This window comes from Rhincodon typus, chromosome 8 (genome assembly GCF_021869965.1).
Source record: "Rhincodon typus isolate 14 chromosome 8, sRhiTyp1.1, whole genome shotgun sequence".
Lineage (NCBI taxonomy): Eukaryota > Metazoa > Chordata > Chondrichthyes > Orectolobiformes > Rhincodontidae > Rhincodon > Rhincodon typus.
In genome coordinates this window covers 7,690,222-7,716,457 of record NC_063339.1, presented here as the reverse complement: position 1 = coordinate 7,716,457, position 26,236 = coordinate 7,690,222, and the positions used below count along the sequence as shown (strand labels likewise).

The 26,236-nt window shown below is 40.6% G+C and overlaps 1 protein-coding gene across 2 annotated transcripts in view; it reads right to left on the bottom strand.

Moving 5' to 3' along the window:
- The window catches only part of ston2 (stonin 2), a 143,168-nt gene extending 117,274 nt beyond the window's left edge, over nt 1-25,894 (bottom strand). The window contains exons 1-2 of one of the 2 annotated variants that reach the window (XM_048600326.1): nt 25,682-25,894; nt 1,656-1,907 (exon numbers count right to left, since the gene is read on the bottom strand). In XM_048600326.1, coding sequence (XP_048456283.1) covers nt 1,656-1,746 — 91 coding nt within the window. In that variant the 5' untranslated portion in view covers nt 1,747-1,907; nt 25,682-25,894. The remainder of the gene's footprint in view (nt 1-1,655; nt 1,908-25,681) is intronic. The other variant, XM_048600327.1, reaches the window with a different exon arrangement.
- Nucleotides 25,895-26,236: the final 342 nt, after the last annotated feature.

The window sequence follows — 26,236 nt, the reverse complement described above, 5'->3', positions numbered from 1 at the left end:
CATGGTAGCAGTGGAAGGATGCTTTTCGGAATTGAGGGTTGTGACTAGTGGTGTTCCACAGGGATCATGCTGCGATCTGTGCTGTTCGTGGTCTACATAAGTGATTCAGACAAAAATGTAGTTGGTCTAATTAGTAAGCTTGTGACGATACAAAGATTGATGGTGCTGCGGATAGTGAGGAGGATTGTCAGAGGATATAGTAGGACGTAGATCAATTGGAGGCATGGGCAGAAAAATGGCACATGGAGTTTGGGTGGCACAGTGGTGCAGTGGTTAGCACTGCTGCCTTACAGGACCAGGGACCTGGTTTTGGTTCCACCCTTGGGTGACTTTGTGGAGTTTGCATGTTCTCCCCACGTCTGCGTGGCATTCCTCCGGGTGCTCCAGTTTCCTCCCACAGTCTAAAGATGTCCAGGTTAGTGATTGGCCATGCTAAATTTCCCATAGTGTTCAGGGATGTGTGGGTTAGGTGCAAAATGCAGCGTTAAAGGGAAAGGGGAGGGGAATTGGTCTGGGTGGGATACTCTTCACATGGTTGGTGTGGATTTGTTGGGCTTAATGGTCTGTTTCCACACTGTAGGGATTCTATGTATTAATCAGGAGGCAATGCTTTTTGGAAAGTTAAGTACATGTTGAAGTTATACAGTCAATGGCAGAACTCTTAAGAGTATTGCTATGCAGAGGGACCTGGGTGTGCAGGTCCATAGATCACTGAAGGGGCAGCACGGGTACAAAAGGTTGTTTTAAAAAAAAAAAAAAAAAAAACACTTATGCCATGCTTGCCTTCATTGAAAGAGGCATTGAGTATAAGGACAGACAGGTTATGCTGCAGATTTGTAGAACTTTAGTTAGACTACATTTAGAATATGCTGTACAATTCTGGCACCTCACTAGCCGAAGGATGCCGATGCTTTGGAGAGGGTGCCGAGGAAGTTTACCAGGATGTTGCCTGAAGAAAGGTTGGACAGACTGGGTTTATTTTCACTGGAATGCTGGAGGTTGAGGGGCAACCTGATAGAAGTTTATCAGATTGTGAATGGCATGGATACAGCATAAAGTATGAGGCTTTTTCCCAGTATGGAGGACACAGGTTCAAGGTGCCGGGGTGGGGGCGGAATGTTTAAAAGAGATGTGCAAAGCAAATTTTTCACACTAAGGGAGGTGATGGATGCTGACACAATAGCAGCATTAAAGAAACACCAAAGATCATCCTTTGCCATTTCCACCTGCTAGGTTTCTCCAACACTTTGTTCTTACTGCAGATTTCCAGCATCAGCAATAATCTTACTTTTATTTACAGTATAAAAAGTCTGTGTTTCTCAGACAAATCATTTAATGTTTAGAACTCAGTTTCAGCAAACTACATTCTTTGCATACATGACAAGATCAACATCTGTGCATTTTTACATCAAGAATACTTTTCTGAAATGTGATGTGTAGTTCTCAACTTGTAATGTATTAGAAGGTGGAATTCAAGTCAGTGTTTGAAGTGAAAAAGAGGTTATGTTTTTGAGAAAGAAAACAGTGTTTAAACCAGTGTTTTAAATACTCTGCTGTCAGAATCTTTTCTGATAATTGAAAATTAAGAACTTCTCTATTAAAAATTCTGATGCACAGTGCTTTAACTTCCCATAACATAGCTGAAATAATTTTACCTGCTTCTCTTGCATGCACTGTGCATTGTGTATCATCATCAAAGGAGACCCAGTCTGATCTGTGGCTAGCGATCACATTAGCAGATGACATTGTTGTATCAAGTGCATATGAATTGTTCAGCTTGGTACTGCTGCAATACTGTCATAGAGCAGCAAAGTCGAAGGTTAACATCCATCCAAAGCAACTTCATCAATTTCCTTAGTAACTCCTCGATTAAGGAATCAATCATGGTACAAATCCATGAAAATTTACTGTGAAATGTAGAAACAGTTTATCAATATCAGTTATGGAATAAATATTAAATAATGAAGCATAATTTGTGAATTATTAACTTAACTTCCCGAACAAACATATATGCAGGATCACAAAAATCATTATGTAACGTGCTCTAAAATTTCATTTTTAAATTGCAAGTTTGGCTTCTACATAATTATTGAATGAGGAGCAATTGAAAAATATAAAATGCTGCACATCTGCACACTTACCACTGTGTCAACGCCTCATAGTTTGAGGTCATGGTTTTTGAAACTGAATAGTTGGATAATACATTTTGCACGTAATGTTACTCTGTAATAGTAGTATGTGTTAACAACTTCCTTTGAAATGCCACAACTAGTATTTAGCACATGCTAAATAATCATCCCGAAATGCTACACAGAAACTATACAATGGGAACCAAAGGCAAGATTGAAGATAGGTTTTAAAAAGAGAGACGGACATTCAGAAGGGGGAGGAGTAACAAGTTGGATATCTTTAGTGAAAGCATCCAGAATATGAAATCAAGACAGCTAAAAACGTTGCCTGGAAATAATGCTGAAGGAAGTTGCGTAAACAAGGATGGTGGAGGCCATAAATATGGAACCAGAAATTTGGACTGATGGATTGAGGGAGAAAAGTCAAGACATATACATGCTTATCTTCACAACACAATGGAGTAGCAATCACTAAAATTGGGAACTTAAAAATGGCAAACTCACAAATACTGCACTATAATTTAATGTTGATGCTTAACATGCATTCACTGCATATCAAATAAGACTATGTCACAAACTCGTGGTAGGAATAATTCACATATTTGGAATTTAACCCCGGATCATAAAACTGATGTATTTTGATTTTTAAAGGTAGTTTTACTCTCAGTTGTACAGTGATAACAAGAAGTTTGGAGGGCTAAAAGGGGCCAGGAAATGACCTTGCAAACAGGATTAGGAAAATCTCAAGGCTTTTTATATGTATACCAGGAGCAAGAGGGTAGCTTGGGAAAAAGTGGGTCAACTCAAGGACAAAGGAGGAAATCTATGCATGCAGCTGGTGGATCAGTATTCACAAAGGAGATAGACATGGTGGATAGTGAATCTAGGGAGGGGTATGTTGATATTCTATTGCATGTCAATATTTAAAAGAAATGGTGTTGGGTTTTTGAAAAGCATTAAGGTAGGCAAGTCCCTAGGACCTCATGGGATCTATTCTAGAATAGAGAAGGTAGTGAGGAAGGAAATTGCCAGGTCTTGCATGAAATCTTTGTATCCTCTTTAGTTACAGATGAGGTTACAATGAAGAATAGCCAGTGTTGTTCCTTTGTTTAAGAAGTGCAACAAGGATAAATCTGAGAAACTACAGGCCAGTGAGCCTCAGTGATAAGAAAATTATTAGGGAAGATACTTTGGGACCAGGATTACTCACATTTGGAAAAATATGGACTTATTAGCAACAGGCAGCATGGCCCCGTGTGGGGGAGGATGTGTCTCAAACTCAATTACGTTTTTTTGAGCAAATGACAAAGATTATTGATGAGGGCAGAGCAGTGAATGTTGTCTATATGGAATTTAGCAAGGCCTTTGAGCAGGTCCCTCATTGCAAGATGATACAAAAAGGTGAAGTCACATGAGATCCGGAGTGAGCTACTAGAATGAATGCAGAACTGGCTTGGTCATAGAAGACAGAGGGTAGCAGTGGAAGAGTGTTTCTGACTGGAGATCTGTGACCAGTTCCACAGGGATCAGTGCAGGGGCCCCTGTTGTTTGTAACATATGTAAATGATTTGGAGGAGAATGTAAGTGGTCTAATTGGTAAGTTTGCGGATGGTACAAAGGTCAGGCTAGCAGTGGTTAGTGAGGAGGTTTGCCCCAGAATACAGAAGGACATGGTTAGGCAGCTAACTTAGGTGGAACGGCAGATGGAATTTAATCTGTGCAAATATATGAGGTGATGCATTTGGTCTAAGGAAAGTTTACATTAAATTACAGAATCCTTACAAGTATTGGCATACAGAGGAATTTAGGCACACAGGTCCACAGTTCCTGAAAGTAGCACACAAGTGGATAAGGTGGTCAAAACATATTGCCTGGCTTGGAGGGTATCAGCTATGAGGAGAGATTGGAAAAACTCAGTTTGTTTTCAGTTGAACGTCAAAAGGATGAGGGTGACCTGATAGAAGTTTACAAAATTATGAAAGGCCTGGATAGAATGGATAGTTGAAGTCTTTTTCCCAGGGATAAAAATGTCAATTATATGGGGACATAGATTTAAGTAAAAGGGAGAAAATTTAAAGGGGATGAGAGGCAAGTGATTTGTTATGTTATACAGAGGTTGGTAAGTGCCTGGAATGCGCTGCCCAGAGGAGGTGGTAGAAACAGACGAGTAGGGATGGAAAGAGAGGCAAAAAAGGTTTTTAGTTTAGGAAGTCATCATTTGTCAGTGCAAGTTTGGTGGACTTAAGGGTCTATTCCTGTGTTGTACTATTCTTTGATCTTTGTTCACAGTAACATTGCTGCTACCCGATAGACTCAATACAGCTGGTAAAGCCAATATTTAAACAATCCACTTAGGCCAAAACATCCCTTGTGTTAGGTAGACAAGTATTTTTGACAAGACAGAAGAAGGAAAACAAGCGAGAGAGAAACCACAAGAGATAAAAAAATTTTAAAAATGACACAGAGAAACACACAAGTGACAGAAAAAAATAAGGATAATAAAGTAGTAAGAGCAGGAGTAGGCCATTCAGCCATTGAAGCCTACCCCACCATTCAAGACCAAGACTGATCTGACCCAGGTCTCAACTCCTTTTTGTGCGAGCTCAGCAAAGCTGTCAACTCACCGATGTTTCAAAAATCTACCTACCACTTCTTTCTTCTTTAAATCATCTGGCTTCCACAACTCTTTGGGGTAGAAGATTCCAGAAACTCACTACCCTCTGGTAGAAGACATTCCTTTGCACCTCACTTTTAAGTGAATGTCCCCTTATTCTGTAATATTGTCACATAGTTGGAGATGCCCCCACTAATGGAAACATCAATCCTGTCAAGCGCCCTCAGAATCTCTTAAGTTTCAATAAGATCACCCCTCATTCCTCTAAACTTTCATTAATAAGAGTTTAGCCATTCTTCATAAGTCAATCTCTTCGTTCCAGGAATCTGCCTATCGAATCCCTTTTGAACTCCCCGCAATGCCAGTACATCCTTCCTTAATTCTGTGATTCTGAGAAGTGGGAACCAAATTATACACAGTACTCCAGGGTCAGCTTCACCAGCACCCACCTTGTACAACTGCAAAGAAAAAAGTTTAAAAAAATTTAAATGCCAAGCTCTAGCAATAATCAAAGTTTCATAAGCCTTCTTAATACAGAAAGCGAGAGTTGGAGACACACAAGCAGGAGTGTTAATGTCAGCCTTGGGGCCTCTTGCTGAGCAGAGGAAAGTTCACCCAATGCTCCCACATCTGTTCACTGGTTAGTGATTCCTGTAGGATGCCAGACGAGGCTACAAGCAGACTCAACCGTGGCACCCTTTCCCAGTGGTCTGATCATTGTATAGCTCATACATAAGGAATGGCTATTATGATGGACCAAAGTCCAACATTCCTAGAATCATGTCCTACTGACAATCAATAGTCCTTGGAGGGAAGCGGAAGAAGGAAGGAAGATCAGCAAAGAAAGAAATGGCATTTTAAACAACCAAATCCCCAACTAGGAGTTAATTGCTTCTAGCTAGAACTAATGCCATTCTTTGGAGAGAGGTGTAAACGATATGCTTGCTTCCCCAAGATCTTGTTAATGACCCCTAGTGTTGTAAAGCTGAATAAAAAGTGATTATGCGGTCAAATTAAACAATACACAGAACACAAATGAACAATAATTAACAGTGGCAGACATAACATATGTATTCAATGGGGTTTAACAAGCCTTAAATTATATATGGTGAAGATTTCAAAACTAGTGGAGGATAACTAAAAAAAAAGCAATAAAGGTGGGAGAAGATAAAATGAGAGTAAGCTAGATATTAATATAAAAGGAGATTGCAAGTGTTTTTTTAGATGTATTAAAAAAAGCTAAGAGAGAGGCAAGAGTGGAATAAGCTCACTGAAAAAGGAGGATGGAGATGTAACAATAGGGAACAAAGAAATGGTGAAGGAACTGAATAGTTACTTTATATCATTCTTCACAGTGGAAGACACTAGTAGCATACCAGAATATCGAGAGAGTCAGGGGGCAGAGGTGAATGCAGTGAACATTACCAAGGAACAGGTGCTGGGGAAGCGGAAAGGTCTAAAAGTAGGTAAATAACCTAGTCCAGATGGACTACATCCTAGGGTTCTAAAGGACATTGCTGAGGAGATTGTTGAGGCATTGATGGTGATCTTTCAGGAATCAGAGTGTCCCACAGGACTGGAAAATGGCTAATGTAACATCTCTGTTTAAGAAGGGAGGAGTAGAAGACAAGAAACTAGAGGGTGGTTAGTCTAACCTCAGTCATTGTTAAGATTTTAGAGTCCATTATCAAGGATGAGATTGCAGAGTACTTGGAAGTGCACAGTAAAGGGCTGAGTCAGCATGGCTCAGCCAAGGGGAGGTAATGCCTGACAAATCTGTTAGAATTATTTGAGGAGGTAATGAGCAGGTTGGATAAGGGAGAGCCAGATCTATTTGGATTTCCAGAAGGCATTTGACAAGGTGCCACACAGGAAGCTGCTAAGCAGAGATGTACTGCTGAGGCTGTATGAGGATTTGGTCACACCACATTTGGAATATTGTGTGCCGTTTTGGGCCTCATATCGAAGGATGGATGAGCTGGCATTGGACAGGTCCAGGAGACATTTACAAGAAATGATCTGCGGATGAAGGGCTTGTCATGTGAGTTGTGGCTGAGGACTCGAGATCTGTACTTAATGAAATTAGAAAGATGAGGTGGGGTGAAGCCTATCTAATTCAAACTTACCGAATACTGAGAGGCTTAGATAGAGTAGATATGAAGACTGTTTCCACTTGTAGGACAGACTAGGAGCTGAGGGTACAGCCTCAGATTGAGGGGCTGAGCCTTTACAACTGAGATGAGGAGGAATTTCTTTAGCCAGAGGTGATGAATCTCTGGAACTCTGTTACAGAAAGCAGGGTTTTGACAGTGGTTAAAGACGTGGAAAGATGCGTTCAGGCCCTAAAATTATTGAACTTGATATTAAATCCAGAAGGCTACAGAAATGTTGGCCAGGGAACATGGGGTGAAGACGTGGCAGGCAACTGGAAGCTCAGGGTCATTTTTATGGACAGCAGTCACCCAGTATGTGTTTCATCTTCCCAGTCTAGAGGAGACTTCACTTGGTGGCAAATACAGTAGACTAGGTTAAATGAAGTTCAGGCAAATTGCTGCTTCATCTGGAAAGTTTGTCTGGGTCCTGGGATATTCAGGAGGGAGGTGGTAAATGGGGAAGCATTGCATCGGAAGACCTTAAAATCCTTGTAAAGATGACTGGCCTTGAGAAGGTACAATTTCATCCTGTGTGGCAGATGGCACAAAATTAAAGCCAATACAGTAGTGAAAATTTCACTAAGAGAAACTGCAGAAAGGTACTGTCACCCATGTTCATGAGAAAGACTGAAGGGGTAAAGGAAGTTGCAGGGAATTAATCAGAGTGTCGTGTATTTGAGACCAAGAGGACTGCTTTTAACAAGGTAGGATTTGAACAAAAGTAGAAATTGCTGAAGAAACTCAGCAGGTCTGGCAGCATCTGTGGAAAGAAAGCACAGTCAAAATTTTGGGTTTAGTCACCCTTCTTTATAACTGATTGTCACTGTGGAAAAGGTGGTATATATTGCTGAAGACAGATTGGTATTGGGGGTGTTAAAAGAGTAAATGATTGGTAGAGATGGAACTCAGAGATATAACAGCAGTTGAGTAGACAAGGGGATGGATAATGGTGAGCTGGGGAAAAGTGCAGGAAATGGTCAAGACATGGCTGAGGGCCCTGTCAACCACAGTGGTGGTGAACCCTGGACTATACATCTTCACGCCCTGCTTCCTGTAAAAACTCCATACCATTCTCCCAGTTTCTCCATTTCATCTGTTCTAATGATGCTACCTCTATGGGGGTGGGGGACTTCACAAATGTCCACCTTTTTCCTCAACTGAGGATCCTCCACCACTGTGGTTGACAGGGCCCTCAGCTGTGTCTGATCCAAGTCCCGCACTTCTGCCCTCCCCCTTTTGCTTCCCTTCCACAATACATATAGGGTCTCCCGGTCCTCATTTTCCACCCCACCAGCATCCCCATACAAAGGATCATGGGCCGCCATATCTGCCACCTCCAGAGTGATGCCAACACAAATCACATTTTCCTTTCCTCTCCCTTGTCAACATTCCACAGGAGCAGATCCCTCTGGAACAGTGGTCTCCTCCCAAGAACTCTCCACACTCTCACGGCACCTTCCCATGCATTCGCAAAAGATGCGATACCCGCCAGTTTACTTCCTTCTTCCTCACTATCCTCCCACCATGAAGCAGAAATTTATCTGCACTTCATTCCATCGAGCTGACTGTATTCACTGCTCACAGTACAGTCTCCTCTACATCTAGAAGACAAAACACAGAATGGGTGACGATTTTGCACAGCACCTACATTCTGTTGCTGAGCTTCTAGTTGCCTTACCAACATTTGAGTTGAGCCTGCCGCACTGCTCCAGCAACGATCAGGGAAAACTGGAAGAATGGCATCTCATTTTCCACTTGGGGACCATGCAGCTTCAGGACTCAGTATTGAGTTCAATAATTTTAGGGCATGAAAACCTCCTTCCATGTACTTTACCCACCTGCTTACCCCTGGCCTTGTCATTACATGGGCTGCTTTCATCACAGCCAACCTATTTTCATCTACAAATGTTTCCTATTATCAGCTTTTCTTTCTCCCTGGCTCACCATTATCTATCGCTATGTTCTGTCTCTGTGGGCCCAATATTCACCTTTACCAGCAATGAGGGTGGTGGTGGTGGAGGGTTGCTTTTCAGACTGGAGGCCTGTGACCAGCGGTGTGCCACAAGGATTGGTGCTGGCACCACTGTTTTTTTATCATTTATATAAAGGATTTGGATTTTGAACATTGGAGGTATGGTTAGTACGTTTGCAGATAAACAGCAAAATTGGAGGTGTAATGCACAGCAAAGAAGGTTACCTCAGAGTACACGGGATCTTGAGCAGATGGGCTAATGGGCCGAGGAGTGCAGATGAAGTTTAATTTAATTAGATGTGAGGTGCTACACTTTGAAAAGGCAAATCACAGCAGGACTTATACACTTAAATGGTAAGGTCTTGGGGAGTGTTGCCGAAAGAAAGAGGCCTTAGAGTGCAGTTTAATAGTTCTTGAAAGTGGAATCGCAGGTAAACAGGATAGTGAAGAAGGCATTTGGTAGGCTTGCCTTTATTAGTCAATGCATCGAGTATAGGAGTTAGGAGGTCATGTTGTGGCTGTACAGGACACTGGTTAGGCCACTTTTAGAATACTGTGTGCAATTCTGGTCTCCCTGCTATAGGAAGGATGTTGTGAAACTTGAAAGGGCTCAGAAAAGAATTACAAGGACATTGCCTGGGTTGGAGGGTTTGAGCTATAGGGAGAGGCAGAATAGGCTGGGTGTATTTTCCCTGGAGCATTGGAGGGTTTATAAAATCATGAGGGACATGGATAGGGCAAATAGACAAGGTCTTTTCGCTGGATTGGGGGGGGCATCTAAAAATGAGGGCGTAGGTTTAAGGTGAGGGGAATGATTCAAAAGTGACCTAAGAGGCAACTTTTTGATGCAGAGGGTGGTGTGTGTATGGAATGAGCTGCCAGAGGAAATGGTGGAGGCTGGTACGATTGCAACATTTAAAAGGCATCTGGATTGGTATATGAATAGGAAGGGTTTAAGAGGGATATGGGCCAAATACTGGCAAATGGGACTAGATTAATTTAGGAAACTTGGTCAGCATGGACCAGTTGGACCAAAGGGTCTGTTTCCATGCTGCACATCTATGACTCTATAACATCGCCCCCACCCCCCACACATACCTCAGCTAACTTCATTCCATCTTCAGCATACATACCACCTAGCTACAAATCATTCTGAAGATTGATCATTGGACACAAAAGTTGACCCAGCTTTCTCACAGCTGCTGCCAGACCTGCTGAATTTCTCCAGCAATTTCTGCTTTTATTGCATATTTCCAGAATCCAGTTTTTTGTTTCAGATTTGACCAAGATGTGAGATTGACCAACTCAAATGTAGCAGCTATTCCCAGTGATTTTATGAGTGTTGCTCAGCCACTTTAAGTGTCTGTAAAATATCTCAAGGACAGTATCAAAAAGGTATGGGAGAACTGAATGATGAAAAAAGAAAAAAAACATTCAAAGGATTGAAATATGCAAGTATCCTCATAAGCAACATTGCATCAAAAGGTTTTGAAATGACCAATATTGTCAAAAAAAGACAAATGCTAGTGTTCAATGCCATGTTCTATGCTTACTGACACCTCACATCTTTGCTCATTTTTCATTCGTCTTCCCATTCTGCTAGCCTATTTCTTGTTGCAGTCAATTGCAATCATCCTCTCTGGTTGCCATTACTCCAAGTTTGGTAAATATTTGCACACGGAAATTTTACTCTACCAAAAAAATTTTAAAATTCTCTTTTGGTACCCAACTTGACTCTAATTCACCCCATTTATTTCTCCATAATTCCCACTTCCCTTTCCTCAATCGTCACTGATTCAGGAAATAAACTGACTTCCGTCATTCAGCAAGGTTCCAGATATTCCACTGACCTTGCACTGTTATGAAATTGCACTTTCAGCAATTTGCTACACAAAGATTATCAGAACTGAAAAGAGGAGCGAAATCCAGCTCAATCCACAAATATGCATGCCCCAGCAAATTCTGAGTTACAATAAGAAACTATCCTGTGCGCTAAATACAGAATAAACAAGCATCAATTGTAACAAAATATCACAAGTTTAAACTGCATCATAAATCAGAGCAGCAACATAGCAGCTGACTGATAAGTATAACCTTGAAATACAAGTAACATTTATTTTTTGCATAATACTTTCTCCAGGCATTTCAATAACTTACTATTCTAGAATCCTTACAGTGTAGAAACAGGCCATTTGGCCCAACTGGTCCACACTGACTCTCCAAAGAGCATCCCACCCAGGCTTGCCTTGCTATCCTATCCCTGTAATCCTGCATTTCCTATGGCATATCCACCCAACCTTTTCATCCCTGGACAATTTAGCATGGTCAATCCACCTAACCCACACATCTTTTGGACTGTGGGCACTTGGTGGAAAACCGCACAGACATGTGGAAAATACGCAAATCTCCACACAGGCAGTCACCTGAGGCTGGGATTGAACCTGGGACCCCAGTGCTGTGGGGCAGTAGTGCTAACCACTGAACCACCATGCCACCCTACACTTTGAAATACCATCTATCCTTGATGTATCTGTCAATCTTTGCACAGAGGTAGAAAGGATCATATATCCAGTTAAATTAAGCAATGTAGCAATGGTACAGTCCAAATGTATTGCTCAAGGTACTTCATTATCAGAAAACTTGAATTTTGTGTAAACTTTGTGCAAGCATAGTATACGACAAGCAAAGTAAAATATATGATTGCCTTCAAAGTTTTTGAGAACATTTGTAGCTCAGATAGTTGATGTGGTTGCTGATTTGCTTGCCAAGCTGGTAAGTTTGTTTGCAGACATTTCGTCACCATACTAGGTAACATCAGTGCGCCTCCAGTGAAGTGTTGATGTTCTGTCCCACTTGTTATCTATATGTTTTGGTTTGCTGGGGTGGGTGGCATCACTTCTGGATTTGTTTCTTTGTGATTGGTATACGGGGTCCAGCTCGACACGTTTGTTAATGGAGTTCCGGTTTCAGTGCCAGGCCTCCAGGAATTTTCATGCACGTCTTTGGTTGGATTGGATTGTCCCAGTCGAATTGCTGTCCCTCTTTGTCCTAGTGTATTGAAATGAGGGAAGGTTGGTATACATGTCTTAGTAGCTAGTTGGCATTCATGAATCCTGATGGCCAGTTTTCTTCCAGTTTGCCCTATGTAATGTTTTTGGCAGTCTTTGCATGGTATCTTGTAAATAGCATTAATACTGTTAGTTGTGGTTGTCAGATCCTTTATTATATTTATATAGCTACTTGAATGTGTGAGTACAACATTCAGGAGGTTCAATACTATCCAAGACAAAATAGCCTGCTTAATTGGCATCCAAACCATCACATTAAAAACAAATACTCACTGAGGGGATACTTTTGGCATAGCAGGATTGTCTTTACTTCCAAGAAAGGAAGCCCAGCTTCAAGTAACACCTGCTTCAGAAGTGTTTAAGATATCATCTTTGAACACCCTCCAGCATCGGGGCACACAAACCCCTCTGTCTGATACTCTCTGATGACATGGCAAATTAACACCTTTGTCTGATACCTCTGATACTGGTGTACATTAACCTCTATATTTGATACCCTCCACTACTTGGGCACATTAACCAGTAAACCAGGCAGCATCTCTGGAGAGAAACAGAGTTAATCCAGCAGAAAAGGTCAGGAAGAGCAGAGGAGAAGATCTGTGATTGGGTGGAAGCTAGGGAGATTGAATCTTTGATTAGAAACTTCAAAAACATTCTCTGTCTCCACTTCCATCACATAAATGGCAGCAGCACACAGTACGTACAAGATTGGCTGCAGTAACTCGCCAAGTTTCATAGAATCCCTACAGTGTAGAAGCAAAGCCATTCGACCCATCAAGTCCATACCGCCCCTCCAAAAAGCATCACACTCACCCTCCTACTATATCCCCGTAACCGTGCATTTCCCATGGCTGATCCACCTAGCCTGCACATCCCTGGGCACTTTTGGCAATTTAGACTGGTCAATCCACCCAACCTGGACATCTTTGGACTATGGAAGGAAACCAGAAAACCCAGAGGAAACCCTCACAGACATGGGGAGAACGTCCAATCTCCACACACAGTCAGTTATGCAGGGCTGGAATCCAATCCGGGTCCCTGGCACTGTGAAACAGCTCTGCTAGCCACTGAGCCATCGTGCCATCCTTTCATTTGAAAACCCTTCTAAACCCACAGCTCCTACCATCTGGAATAAGGGCAACTCCCTCCCAAGCCACACATCATCTTGACTTGGAGCAACATCATTCCTTCAATGGCACTGGGTCAAAACCCAGTAACTCTATTCCTAACAGCACTATGTATGAAGCCATACCACATTAACTGCTCACATTACCTTCTCAAGGGATGGGACTGGCATTACCTGTGACACACAGCCCATAAATCTAAAGAAGGGTCACTAGATTTGAAATATTCATTGTGTCTCCACAAATGCTGCCAGACCTGCCAAGTTTCTCCAGCAATTTCTGTTTTTGTGTCTTTTAGATCTCCAGCATTTGCGGTTCTCTGTTTTATTTTTAAAAATGCATGAGATTACAAGGAAGATTCTAGTCATCTGTCAACTTCACCTGTGATCAGCAAAGCAGGATACAGATTCCTAAATGTGCAAAATTCCCAGCTACAAAACCAGACATTAAAATCTATCACTATCGATCAGTTGATTCAAAGCTTTGATCATTAGGATACAACATGTGCTGGACAAAAAAATTAATACACACATAATATATACACACATATATGTACATATTTTAGTCGTAATTTTGTACTAGCTGCAGTATTTCAGAATACAGCAAAAAGAAAAAAGCAATATCCATATTGGAAAACACCCAGTGCTGTTAACGTCCAAAACAGGAAACAGACGTTTGATGGCCTTAACTCCAAATCATTTGTTCAACAGTGGGCGGAATTTCCCAAAGGAATAATGATCATCTTGGAGAACATCTGAACTGAAATATTTACTTATTATAATGCGTTCATGACTCTATAAAGAAGTAAACAAAAAACTTTTTGAATAAGCCCATTCCCAGGACAACTCAACTAATTTGGTTGCAACAGCCATGGCTTGCTGAATCAGTCTTGCTTCTTCCTGTTAGCAAAGCACAAGACTACAAGCCATTCAACCTCACTTGTTATTTCAGCTGAGCCCCAGCACTATTTGCCATCCACATTATTGTAGTCTAGGGCTTATCCAATGAAAGCATGTCACGCAAATCCGATTCCTACCATTTTCCAAACTCAAGTCCTTGGGCCATTCCACTTTGCAGTTCGAGTTGCCTTTTGGTTGACACCACTTGTTTCTAGAAATTGGACTTCAGGACTTGGCATCACTTGCACATTCACTTTGTTGGCCAAACAGAGAATGTATCACTCTAGCTCACTTACTACTGGCTAAGTTGCAGATGAGCATATCACAACAATAATGTTGCAACAGTGTCTCAGGCCTGCATTATTCAATATTGCTTAGTTGTCAAAGGCCTGGAACTCCATGCCACTTCACCAATCGTAGCTGTCAATTAATCAAATTTGTCTTAATTGGTTAATACTCCAAAGCTGTGCATCAGTCAGCATTGTTTAAATTAGTTAAGTACCCCAAGTTCTTTACAAAACATTTTATCATGAGGGGGACAGAAGTCACGTACAATGTCCTTCCCTCTTGCATCTCCCAAGATCTGCTTCATCTCACACTGGAGAAATAGAGTAACAGTGGCAATCACAGGAAAACTTAAAACCACCTAGAGCGGTGCAGTGGCAAGAAGTATTCAGAAGGACAATCTGGATCAACAGAAAGTGTTTTAGAATAATAGGAGCTTACAGCAGTCAAACTTCCATGTTTGTGCTGTATCTTTTGTGACAGCAATCTGAAACTAAGTTTTTTTTTAATACTTCCATGGAACATGGACTTCACTGTCAAGTCCAACTTTTGGTGTCCTTGAATTGATCTCAGAGGGCAGTCATAGTCTGCAGCAAATGTATGCAGTTGAAGTAGCTTTGGTACAGAATTTATGACGTAAAGGCTGAACTACAGGTGCTGCAATGCAACAGCAGGGACGAGAGGGAAATCATCTTTATTTTTTGTCCAAGAAGGCAGTCACACCTCAGGATAAGGTCATCTAATGTGAGCAGTGTTCAGGGACAGTGGTGAGGGAGAAGAAGGGGAGGCAAGAGAATCCAGAAAGAAGTGCAGCCTTTGCAACCGTCCACAATTTTGGCTTCTTTCAGTTTGTTTGGATAAGGGCGAGTGCTGCATGGTGGAGAAATTAGGAAGTCATTCAAGTAGCTGAGGGCAAAAAGGAATAGTTGCTGAGCACAGTGTTGTCAGGACTCCAAAAGGTCATAAAGTGTAGACTGTTAGCTGAACCACGTGAAATTTAGCACAGGGAAAATCCTGTTAGAGAGTTGCATGTGTGCTCAAAGACTGGTACAAGAGAAGTTTGTGGGCTACCTCTGTGACAATGCTGTAACTTTAAGAGGCTATTTTGTCCTTTAATTTGAAGAGAGGTTGTAAGGCAGAGACGTTGAGCTGGCTAAAAAGCTTGGGAGGCCCCTTGTGCGTATGTTTTTTTTTTAAAAACAGCCTGAATGGGTGTGGCCAGCTCTCAGGTTAGGATTTCTGGGTTTTGGTTTTTCAGTTGCATCAGAAGCTATTAGGCTCACAACGAAGTTGGAAGGTTCAGTGAATGTTTCTGGGCTGCTACTCTCTGAATTTTCTCGAAGATTTTCCCTCCTGGATTGGAGAACTGCATGTGAGAAACGGTGTCTGAATTTGTTTTTTTACCGATGGGTGTTTTTTGTGAGATGTTACTAAATTGAACAGTTAGTTAATAATAGTTACTGTATCTATTATTTTGTTAAGTTTTCCGATAGAGTTAAGTTATTCTAAATTCCACTTTCTTTGGTGGTATTTAACTGGAGAATTTAGTCCAGGGTAAGCAGCAGTCAAACCTGTACGGCCAGCATGGCATTCAGGTGAGGTGCATGTCATTGAGTCAGGAACTGCAAAGGCAGTGGTCAAAGTTCTGGTTAGTGATGTTTTCAGACTGCTCAAAGTCAATCAAAGAACTGAGCTGAATGCAGTCTGGCAGGGAGCTGGGGATCCATCTGTTGATCATTAAGGGTGCAAGAGTGGCCTGTAGGGCCAGCAGGGGAAAATTCAATGCCAAGAAAGGGTAGGGGATCAAAGATTGGGGAGAGAAAAGCAGAGGTATGTGTGGGAGTGGGAACAAGGGCAGCAACGGGGGAAAAGCCCAAGGTGAATGGAGGAGCGCTATGCATAACAACATTGGAGAATTGGTAGGCTAAAAGATGACCACCAACGTGACATCCACAGGGCGCGTGTAGAAAAGCAAGAAGGCATCATTAAGGTATAATCTCAGGGTTCACAGGCAGGGAGGAAAGTTGGAGGCGAAGTTCAATTTGATAGTCTCCACGTTGGAGGCAGAATGGGTAGAATTGGGGCTGTGTAAGGTAAAAACAGACTCAAGTGTGGGGGAGGTAGGTGTTTGTAGTGGTTAACCTGGCGACCAGGCAGGGTCCAATGCTGACAATGCCCACAGCAAGCTGCATTCCCTCAATTACTTGTCATTCGCTAGGTGCACCATCCAACTGAAAAACAGAATCATGTCTGTTTGACATTAGGACATTGAAGGAGCAAATGCACAAATTCGAAGTTTGCAAACTCCAGTTACATTTCATTTGCAAGCATTTCTTCGCACATCCAATGCATGCAGAGTAAACATGCTAATGCATCAAATGCTGGTCTAAGGAGATTGCAGCATGCATTTTGTGCTAGTTCAACTAACATTGTAATCTCAATGATGCGGACAACAGTGACAAAGAAGGGGAATAATACTGGCCAAAATTGCCTAATAGCTGAATGAAATTCCAAGGGTGCTGTGGAACAAGATGAATATAGTTGTATGAAATGTCATTAGGAATAATTTGTGACTGCATAGGAGAGGAGTGGGTCTGGGGTTAGTATGACAGAAAGCTAGCAAGAAATATAAAAATGGATCATGGGAGTTTCAGTAACTATTTTAAAAATATAGTCAGCAATGGGAGTATCACTCCTTTAGAAATCAAGCAAGTCTGGAGAATAGATAATGGAAAATAAAAGATGTTGGATAACTTAAACAAGTATTTTGAACCAGTCTTCATTATGAAGATACAATTAACGTCCTAGAAGCAGCTATAAATCAAGAAGTGAAAGGAAGAGAGGATCTCAGGAAAATTAGAATTGCCAGAGACTTGTTATATATTTGGAGGTGTGAGCTGGCAATGCCCAGGTCCTGATGGATTTCATCTTACGGTCTTAAAAGAAGTGGGATACATTAGTTTTAATTTTTCTAAATACCCTAGATTCAGGAAGTTTCCGTTAGATTGAAAGACAGCAAATGTAACTCCTTTATTCAAAAATAATATGGAAGACAGAAAGCAGTCAGCATAACATCTGTCAAGGGAAAATATTAGATGTTATTAAGAAAGAAGTCATAGCAGGGAACCTCAAATTTCCAAATATCCAGGCAGAATCAACAGTTTTGTGAATTAGAAAGCAGGTTTTGCCGTGATGATGAATCAAAAGGTTGAATGGATGTTTGTGCTATGAGAGGGAAAGAGAGAGAGATCAAAAAAGAGTGAGAGAGATCAATGGGAGAGATTGAGAAAGAGATCAAAAGAGAGAGAATGATGATGATTGTTATCATTTCTGGCTTCCACAATTGCACTAACCAAATAGCAATCCATCTCTAGGCGAAGCTTGCTTTGCACACACATCAATAGTGCTGTGGTACCTCACATACCTCCCCCAACTTCTTCAACTAAGCAACAGTGTAAACGCAACATGCAATAAATTCTGGCAACTTACTTTTTAAAAATGTGCAACAAATCCAAAATAGAGGAAAATAAAAAGTTGTGTTCTTTACAAGAGTCATTCAATTCTAGGCTTGAAATCTCTTAGATTTTTATTTTAGGAGATTTAACCAAGTTGATCCAAAACCAAAATTTGTGTTTTGCATCAATATTCATCCATCATGGTAACAGTGCAACAGAAATGGCAAAGAAGCAATTAACCAACTTTAAAAGGACATCATCATGTCCTGCAATAGTACTGAAAAGACGGTAGCAACTTTACATAGAATTGGGCTAATTTTGAATTTGGGTAAGAGATTAAAACAGCTGATATCCAATCTGCCACTAATTATACACCTCTTTGATTCCATGACTTCAGACATGCCAGCACAATTTCCCTATGCGCATAAAAATTAAGACATCAGTCTAAGGGACAGTGAAAAATTATGTTTCCAAAGGAACATGAGCAGCAACAAACAACACAAAAGAACTGCTACACACTGGAAAAACATACTAAGATGTTATTACTGTATCACAGAACAAACAAGATAATGTGATAAAGAGTGAGAAGATAATAATATTTCACATTGAAAAAAATTACAAACACAATTGCTGGATTCTCTAGTAACTCCATAAAAGTATTACTACTACCTTCCCGACAAGAGTTTTGAGCTACACAACTATCTACCCATCACCATCAAAATACTTGAATCAAAAATAGTATTATTAATTCAGAAAAAGTAACTCTTGCTTTTTGTACAAACCCATTTTCTAGACGCCATTACTGACAAGAAACGTACCAATTCTCAAACTAAATATTAGTAACAGGAGTCCTGTTATGCAGCAGAAGATATAGACAAATCTTTTGTGCGAGAGAGTTTTACGATCATAGCATCAAATATCACGACTTATAGATCAAACTCATTTTTTTTCCTGGCAGGCCACCCAATATATAAAGACCCTATTTTACTTTACTGTTGATTGTAGACTAAACTAAAGAAAGGTCTATTTTACAACAAAAAAAGTGAGGAAGATATTGCTGAACTTTCAGTAACTTGCTTTATAAAACTCATTGTAGGTCATGTTTATGCAGTTGCTTTGCAAGCAGTGAGATATGCTGCAAGTATATGGCATGGCAGCAGGAGTCCACATAAAATATGTAGCGATTAGAACAAGGTCAACCAGGTGGATCTCAGAATACGAGTTTCCTGATTGGACCAGGTTAAAGCCTCAATCAGAGAGCCCTGGCTGACATATATGAACAAGAGTGTTTGGAGGTCCCTCTTGTGGCAAAGTGGTAGTGTCCCTATTCCTGGACTGGAAGGCCCAGGTTCAAATCTCAAATGCTCTAGAGGTATGTAATAACACCTCTAAACAGGTTGATTAGGAAAATAGGTAAAAAAAAGGAGCGTCAGGAGTTCTGTTCACTAGGAGCTAGCTGGGTCAGTGTCTTGTGCCACCCATGTGTAAATAAAGGGTGACTTGGTGACAGGATACAGGCTTTCAGAGTTATTTCAGAGGTGATGAGAGTGGGATTAATGATGTGACCATGAAAAAGTGCCTACTAGTTGAAGCCCAACAGGACTTCATACAAGCATTACAACTGGCTCTGTCATTAGGAAATGTGTCAAGTGGAGCTTATGAGTTACAGGGTACCTTGATGGAAGTGGTCAAACTCACCAGGCTGACTAAGGCTTGGGGAATATCACTTGAGTGAAAACAATTGCATAGCCTCACTTAGGACATATCCCGAACAGAGGGACTCTAAGTCAACTCATAGAGAAACCCCAAAATAAAACCAAGCCTCAGCCAAACTGTTAACATTTTCTCGAAGATCTGGGCTGGCGAATGATTTTAGTTGCTACCAGTATGTGGACTCGTGACAGCAAAACCTCCCACTCAGCCTGAATTGAGTAAAATAACTTATAGGCTGGTATCCAGGAGAATGCACACACTGGAAAGTCCATCTACATCTGGTTTGGAATGGTTAAATTGCTTAGCAACATCCAGATCAGAACCAATCAAAATAAACGCTTGGTTAAATGGTCACCCAGTTCTAATGGATGTTGATGCCAGTATGGTTGTATCAGTGATTGCGGAACGAATCTCTAACAAAATTCACTCTGGAGTCCAACCCTAAGTTTGCTAAGACCTCAGTCACGCTGAAAACCTATATTAAAAGGAACCCCCACAGATTAAGGGTTCAACTTCAGTTCCTGTCTTTTATGAGAAGCAGTTAGTTTAGTTACCACTGGTTGTAGTAAAAGGCTCGGGTCTAAGCTTGATGGGGTGAAATTGGTTGAGAAAGATTCAACTTGATTGGCTCAACATTTTTTTAATTGGAAAATGGATGCCTGAGTGAAGTCCTAATTAAGAGGACTTCTATGCAAAACTGTTGGGAGGTCTGTCTTTCATGAAACTGGATACGAGCCATGCAGGAGGGATTAGATGACGATTCCTAGAAGTATGCTACAATTAATACCCATGAAGGTTTGTACTTATATACAAGACGGTCTTTTGAGGTATCATCAGGCTGTGCCATTTTCCAGTGGACAATGGAAAACATTTTCAGGTCACCATTTATCTGGATAATGTGCTAATAACTGGGAACACCAATAAAGAGCATTTAGTGAAGTTGGACATAGTGCTTAAATATTTTCTCCAAGGCGGGTGTATGCCTTAGGAGGGAAAATGCGTGTTCCAGGCACCCCAAGTGACCTACTTGGGCTACAGAATTGACAATACCAGATTACACCCATTGGAAGATAAAGTGAGGGTGATCAAAGGTGCCTTAGTCTCCATGTTTGTACCAGAGGTTAGGTCTTTCATAGGGTTGGTGAATTATTACAGAAAATTCATATGTAACCTGGCCTCCATCCTGGCACCGTTACATCTCCTATAAACTATAGAAAATAAATAACAGTTCATCTGATGACAGAATACTGACCTTTGTGCAGTTATTTCACAATGTTTGCTGATTTTCTATGTGAACAATAGGAGCAGGAATACATCATTTGGTGCTTTGAGCCTGCTCTGCCATTCAATATAATTGAGGCTGATTATCCAACTCAGAATCCTATTCTCATTTTCTTTGCATAATTTTTGATATCTTGAGCCCCAATAGCTAAATCTAACTCCTTCTTGGGACACAACAATACGGGGACAGAAAGTCATGTTTTCTGGAATTGTAACTAACTGTGGTTGCTAAAGGCCATCACCTTGACAACAATTATCTGATTAGTGCCCGGATAGCTAAATAGCCTGTTAGTGAGAATGATATTGGCAAAAAGATTCGGACTGTTGAAAGGGCAGATGGTATATCTCTCTCTCTCGCTCTCTTTTTCTCTCTCTGTCTCTAGTAAAATACCCAAAGCCTGAAGAAAGCCAGTTTAATTTTCACTTACCAGTTGTTGTAAGCTGATGCTTTTAATCAATACATCAGACTTTATAATTTGTGAAGCAGTTGTTCTGTGCCTGCTGCGGAGAAGTGAAAGAACTGAAGGATTTGGGAATCCCAAGGACTGACATCATTGAACTGATTCCCCAGCACTTTTCCTCTCTACTCACAAGGGCAATGTTTTTTGTCTGCATATATGTGCAAGGAAATTTTAGAAGGCATTAGTATTTTAATGAGTTACATGGCAACAGTTGTTTACCTGTAGTTACTATTTATTACAAATAAATATATTGTAATAAATAGTAACTCTTAAGAACAGAAACCTGAACCATATTTACTGTTCACCCGAGTCGAACAGATAATTTGGGAATTTGTGACTTTAATGCTATTTTTATCTGTAATAATTACTCTGGGAATAACAGGGGCTTAATTTCCAGCTCACTACCCAGTGAGGTGTAACAGATATCACACATTTCCAAATCAGGAATACAGCGGAAAAAATTCCTTAGCTCACAGCAAAACATGCTGCATGCTCCCGAGAAGCACCCTGTATATTTCACTGTGTTAAAGGTACTATATAAAAATGCAAATTTGTGTTGATATAGTCAGCATGAGGTGCATTCCTCAGCATTCCTTTTACCTACAAAGGACTTCATCACTAATGGCCAAACATCAAGAAGCAGGTGTCTGTTGGAAATATAGTTCTTTCAAATATCATCACCTGTGGTAGTTCCTGTATTTATATAGTACCATAAAACATTCCAAGTGCTTCACAGAGATCAGAGTTTTAAGGACCATGCCTCAAGATAACTCTACATCCATAGTTCACTTAATTCAATCTTATTTCAAGCTAATGACAGCAAGATAGTGTATGTTTCTGCATTCGTGCAATTCTAAGAGGAGATTTCTTCAAAAGATTCAATTAAAATAGTTTCTACCAGTGACTTTTTATTTGTAGAAATGTATGTCTTGCAATAAACTAACTAATTGAAATACGTGCCTCCATCAAGCCGCACCTCCATCTCCTACCGACCAACCTCATCCCGCCCCCTTGACCTGTCCGTCCTCCCTGGACTGACCTATCCCCTTCCTAACTCCCTACCTACACTCACCTTTACTGGCTCCATCCCCGCCTCTTCGACCTGTTTCTTTCTTCTCCACCTATCCTCTCCTCTATCCGCCTCCCACTCTCTCCCTATTTATTTCAGAACCCCCTTCCCCTCCCCCTTTTCTGATGAAGGGTCTAGGCCCGAAACGTCAGCCTCTCTGCTCCTATGATGCTGCTTGGCCTGCTGTGTTCATCCAGCCCTGCACCTTGTTGTCTCTGTAATTGAAATACGTGACCTGTCAGAACTTTTTTTTAAAAGAGGTCAGGGATCTACACCAAGTGTCCATGTATTTTTCTAGTATATAGTTCAAAGTTCAGTTCTGGGTTATCTGAATTTGTTCACTCTGCATGAGGCTGATAATTTTTGGATCATGCAAAACACAGGCCTGCCTTTATACTGTGCCTTATTAGTGTGGACACAAGAGTGAATTGGGAAAAGTCCAATATACTGCCTGTTGTAATATAATTGGAATAAAGTCAAATCTCATATTGACCCATCTCTTAATAGAATTGGAGGAGCTTGCCATGAAAGAGCTAAAGCAAACAATATTGCAGGAAAGAAAAAGTGTACATGCAAGAGGGTGTGGTTGGTAAGTGACAGAACTAATCAGGCTCTAAATGACAGAATGCATGACTTCATCTATTTAGAGCTTACTTCACAATTCACTGTTTCTTAGTTAAAAATCATGACTTTAAAGTTTAGGTCTTGCACATTTTGAGGCATAGCTTATTATAATTCATAAGATATTTTGAGTTATATGCTCACTTCTACAGCATTTACTACTTTTTAAAAGACCCCATAAAATTTACTAGCTAGGGTATAGTTATTTTATCTCTAAACCAACAAATATTTTCTTCTGAAGATTCACATGGAAGTGATCATGAAAAGAGGTATAGGGGAAAGTGTAACTGGTGAGTGCTACTGGTTCCTCATTTTATAATGGATTGATTACAGAACTGGTAACAGTTTTCTCTCTTTGGTTATCAGTTACATGGACAGACTTTTATTCCTCAGTTGCACTCATTTTGTTCCTGAAGCCATTGTCTTTTTTTTAAAAAAAACCAATTAGGACATTAGCAGCTTATTCACTATGTTTACTTTACAGAAAATGTAGTTGCACTCAATTGGGAAGTATACTCAACTGTCACAATATCTTTAACTTGTATAAATAAGGTAGCTGTAGTTACAGGTTTGTCTCCATAATTTTCTGATATCATGGCTCAGAACTCCCTATTTAAATTATTTGAGCTAAAAGTTCATGTCATTAGAATTTAATTTAGACAAGACTTCTGTTTCCAGGCTTTCTATAAAAGTGTATTTAAATTAACAGTTGAAAGGGTTGAGAATGCACTTATATTCAGATGTTTCATTGGAATATTTGGCAAGTTTTATTACATTAGTAAAAGTAAGATCTTTCTTGCATTTTTATTCAACAAATCACAATCTGTCCAGTGCAACTCCATTTGCTATGTCAAACAAATAAAAAAAAATGCAAACCTAATTCATATCTGTAAAACACAACTTTAGTTGTGAACATGATACAGGAACATTCTGCACCTTATCTTAGTTGTTTACAGCTGTGAAGGTGCAAGTTCCCCAAGTTTTAAAAGGAAATAATCTTCTTTACTCTGCAGCAAGTACACCAACAATTATTCTCAGGAAAATTAGGCATTGTATACAATTCCAACTAGCTGCACAAAAATGATACAACCTTTCTGTTTCAGCAGCTTCAAGACACAAACTTAGGTCAGGTGTGGGGATAAGGAACCACAGATTGCAGAAGTTAATTACTGGGATACATTTTCAGGAGCTGTGTTTCCCCTCAAATTGAAATCACCAATATTCTAACTTTATGTGCTGAACCTCCACAATGATTACAGACTATTTCTGACCACAAAGAATTACAATAATACCTTGATAATATTCATAGAGCAAGCCAAACTCTTCACGTATCTTATGCTTTCTTGGTTGCCAGTTTGGAATTTCTTATTTTTCTAACAGCTACATCATATAAAATCTCTTAAATTCATATTCCAAGAGTAATAAATATAACCCTTAGGTGGCTCTTAAATAAAGTTTACTTATGTAAATTTATCTTAATGTTTTCTTCGGCAGTATTGCTATTTGTGTGTCAATTTCAACCGTATTTATGCAAATTCTCATTTACTTTTGGCTTGAACATTTAAAAATATAAAACCGAACTCACAAGCAACTCATATCAGCCATCAAAATAAGAAACCAAAATAAAATCGGGTCCTTCTCATTAACAGCAGTTGAGAACAATTTGCTCACTGATTCAATCATGCTATATTTTACTGTTGGAGAACGCTTGCTTTTCCAGTCTTTAATTTTCCAGACGATCTGTTGCATTGCCTCTTTTTCATAAAATTTTAATCGCCAGTTTTGTTATTTTTAAACCCCAGATTAAAACTTTTCTTTAAAGACAGATGACTTTTAAATGAAGACTCCAGTGATTTAAATAGCTAACCTGTCAACGGTAAAGTAAACGCAGAAAATACTTGAAATAGCATTTGCACATGTATTGTGAACAGATTCTGTTTGGTTAATTTCATTCAACAAGTTTCTAAACAACAATACGGACCTCTTAAAGTTTATTAAAGTTATTTGTACTTTACAAGCTTCCTCCAGAAGTCTTCTAACTAGAGAACTTTTAGAGGTGCACAATGAGGACAGCAGATGGTCACATCGATTTTAAAAGTTGAATAGTGAATCGTTAGAGGACACAGTGATTAAGATTTTTTGGAAGATTGTTCCAGATATTAATTGGGGAGGAAAAAGGAGTTAACAAAGGAAGCACTTTGGGGCGTAAAGGAGCTGCTTGGTAACGCTGCTTCCAGCTCAGTCACTTGCGTGATTAGCACACTTTTGGAGGAAAATTTAACTGTTCATTCGAAATTTCATAGAAACAATTCCGGGAGCTTTACTTCGATTCTGGATACCGTGCCAAAAAACAAAGAAACAAAAAAAAAACAAAGAACTGCAGATTCTGGGAATCAGAAACAAAAACAGAAATTGCTGATTAAATTCAGCATCCGTAGGGAAAAAAGCAGAGTTGACGCTTCGAATTTGTTCGTACTTCCATCACGATGTTCAAATAAACCTGGAAACCAAATTTCCAGACCCAATAACACGACAGCCATAAATTGAGAGAATACTTAGAACTGTCTACACCCTCAAGATTATATTCCGAACAAAAGTCGACAATGATCACGAGAAAAAATTTCGGACCTCGAAACAGGAGAACTGGAGTTGGCCGCAAATTGGCATCTGACATGGAGAAGGAAAGAGGGACACTAGGACCCTACAGTATACTCGATGCTCACACGGCGCAACCTGCTATCACAAACACGCCAGAGCTGCTGGGGAGGAGTGTGGAAGTTTTATACATAAATAAATAATTTATATAGAACACCTATTGCATATAATCGAACATTCACCTCGATCTAGCACACTGACATTTCCGGACTCCACCGCCGCCGCCCGTGTTTAAGTTAAAGCGTCGCACCACTCTCCGCTCGAGCTGAACAAACGGCCGTTTCAAGCTAACATTTAAAAGGCTCGAGAGCCTGAGCCGCACGCTCCCGGCCGTTGCCTAGACACACCCAACCCCCCCCTCACTCGAAACCGGCTCCTCCCATTGGCTCCGCACGCCTGGGGCCTCTGGAAGGTCGACATGGACGCCCCGCCTCATTTCCCCATTTCGGATCCAATTGGCCGGGCTCCTTTCCTCCACGATTGGACAATGGGCCTCAGCGCCCTCTGATTGGTCATTTGATGAGCCGCGAATGGATAGGGGGCCAGGTGGATGTCGACGCAGTGTGGAGCTGGAGGAATACAGCAGGTCCGACAGCATCAGAGGAGTCGGAAAGTCGACGTTTCGAGTCGGGATTCTTCTTCAGAAATGGGGGAAGGGGGAAGGAATTAGAGGAGGAAAGAAAGAAAGGTAGGTGGGGTGGTGATAGGTGGATTCAGGTAGGGGGACGCGGGACAAA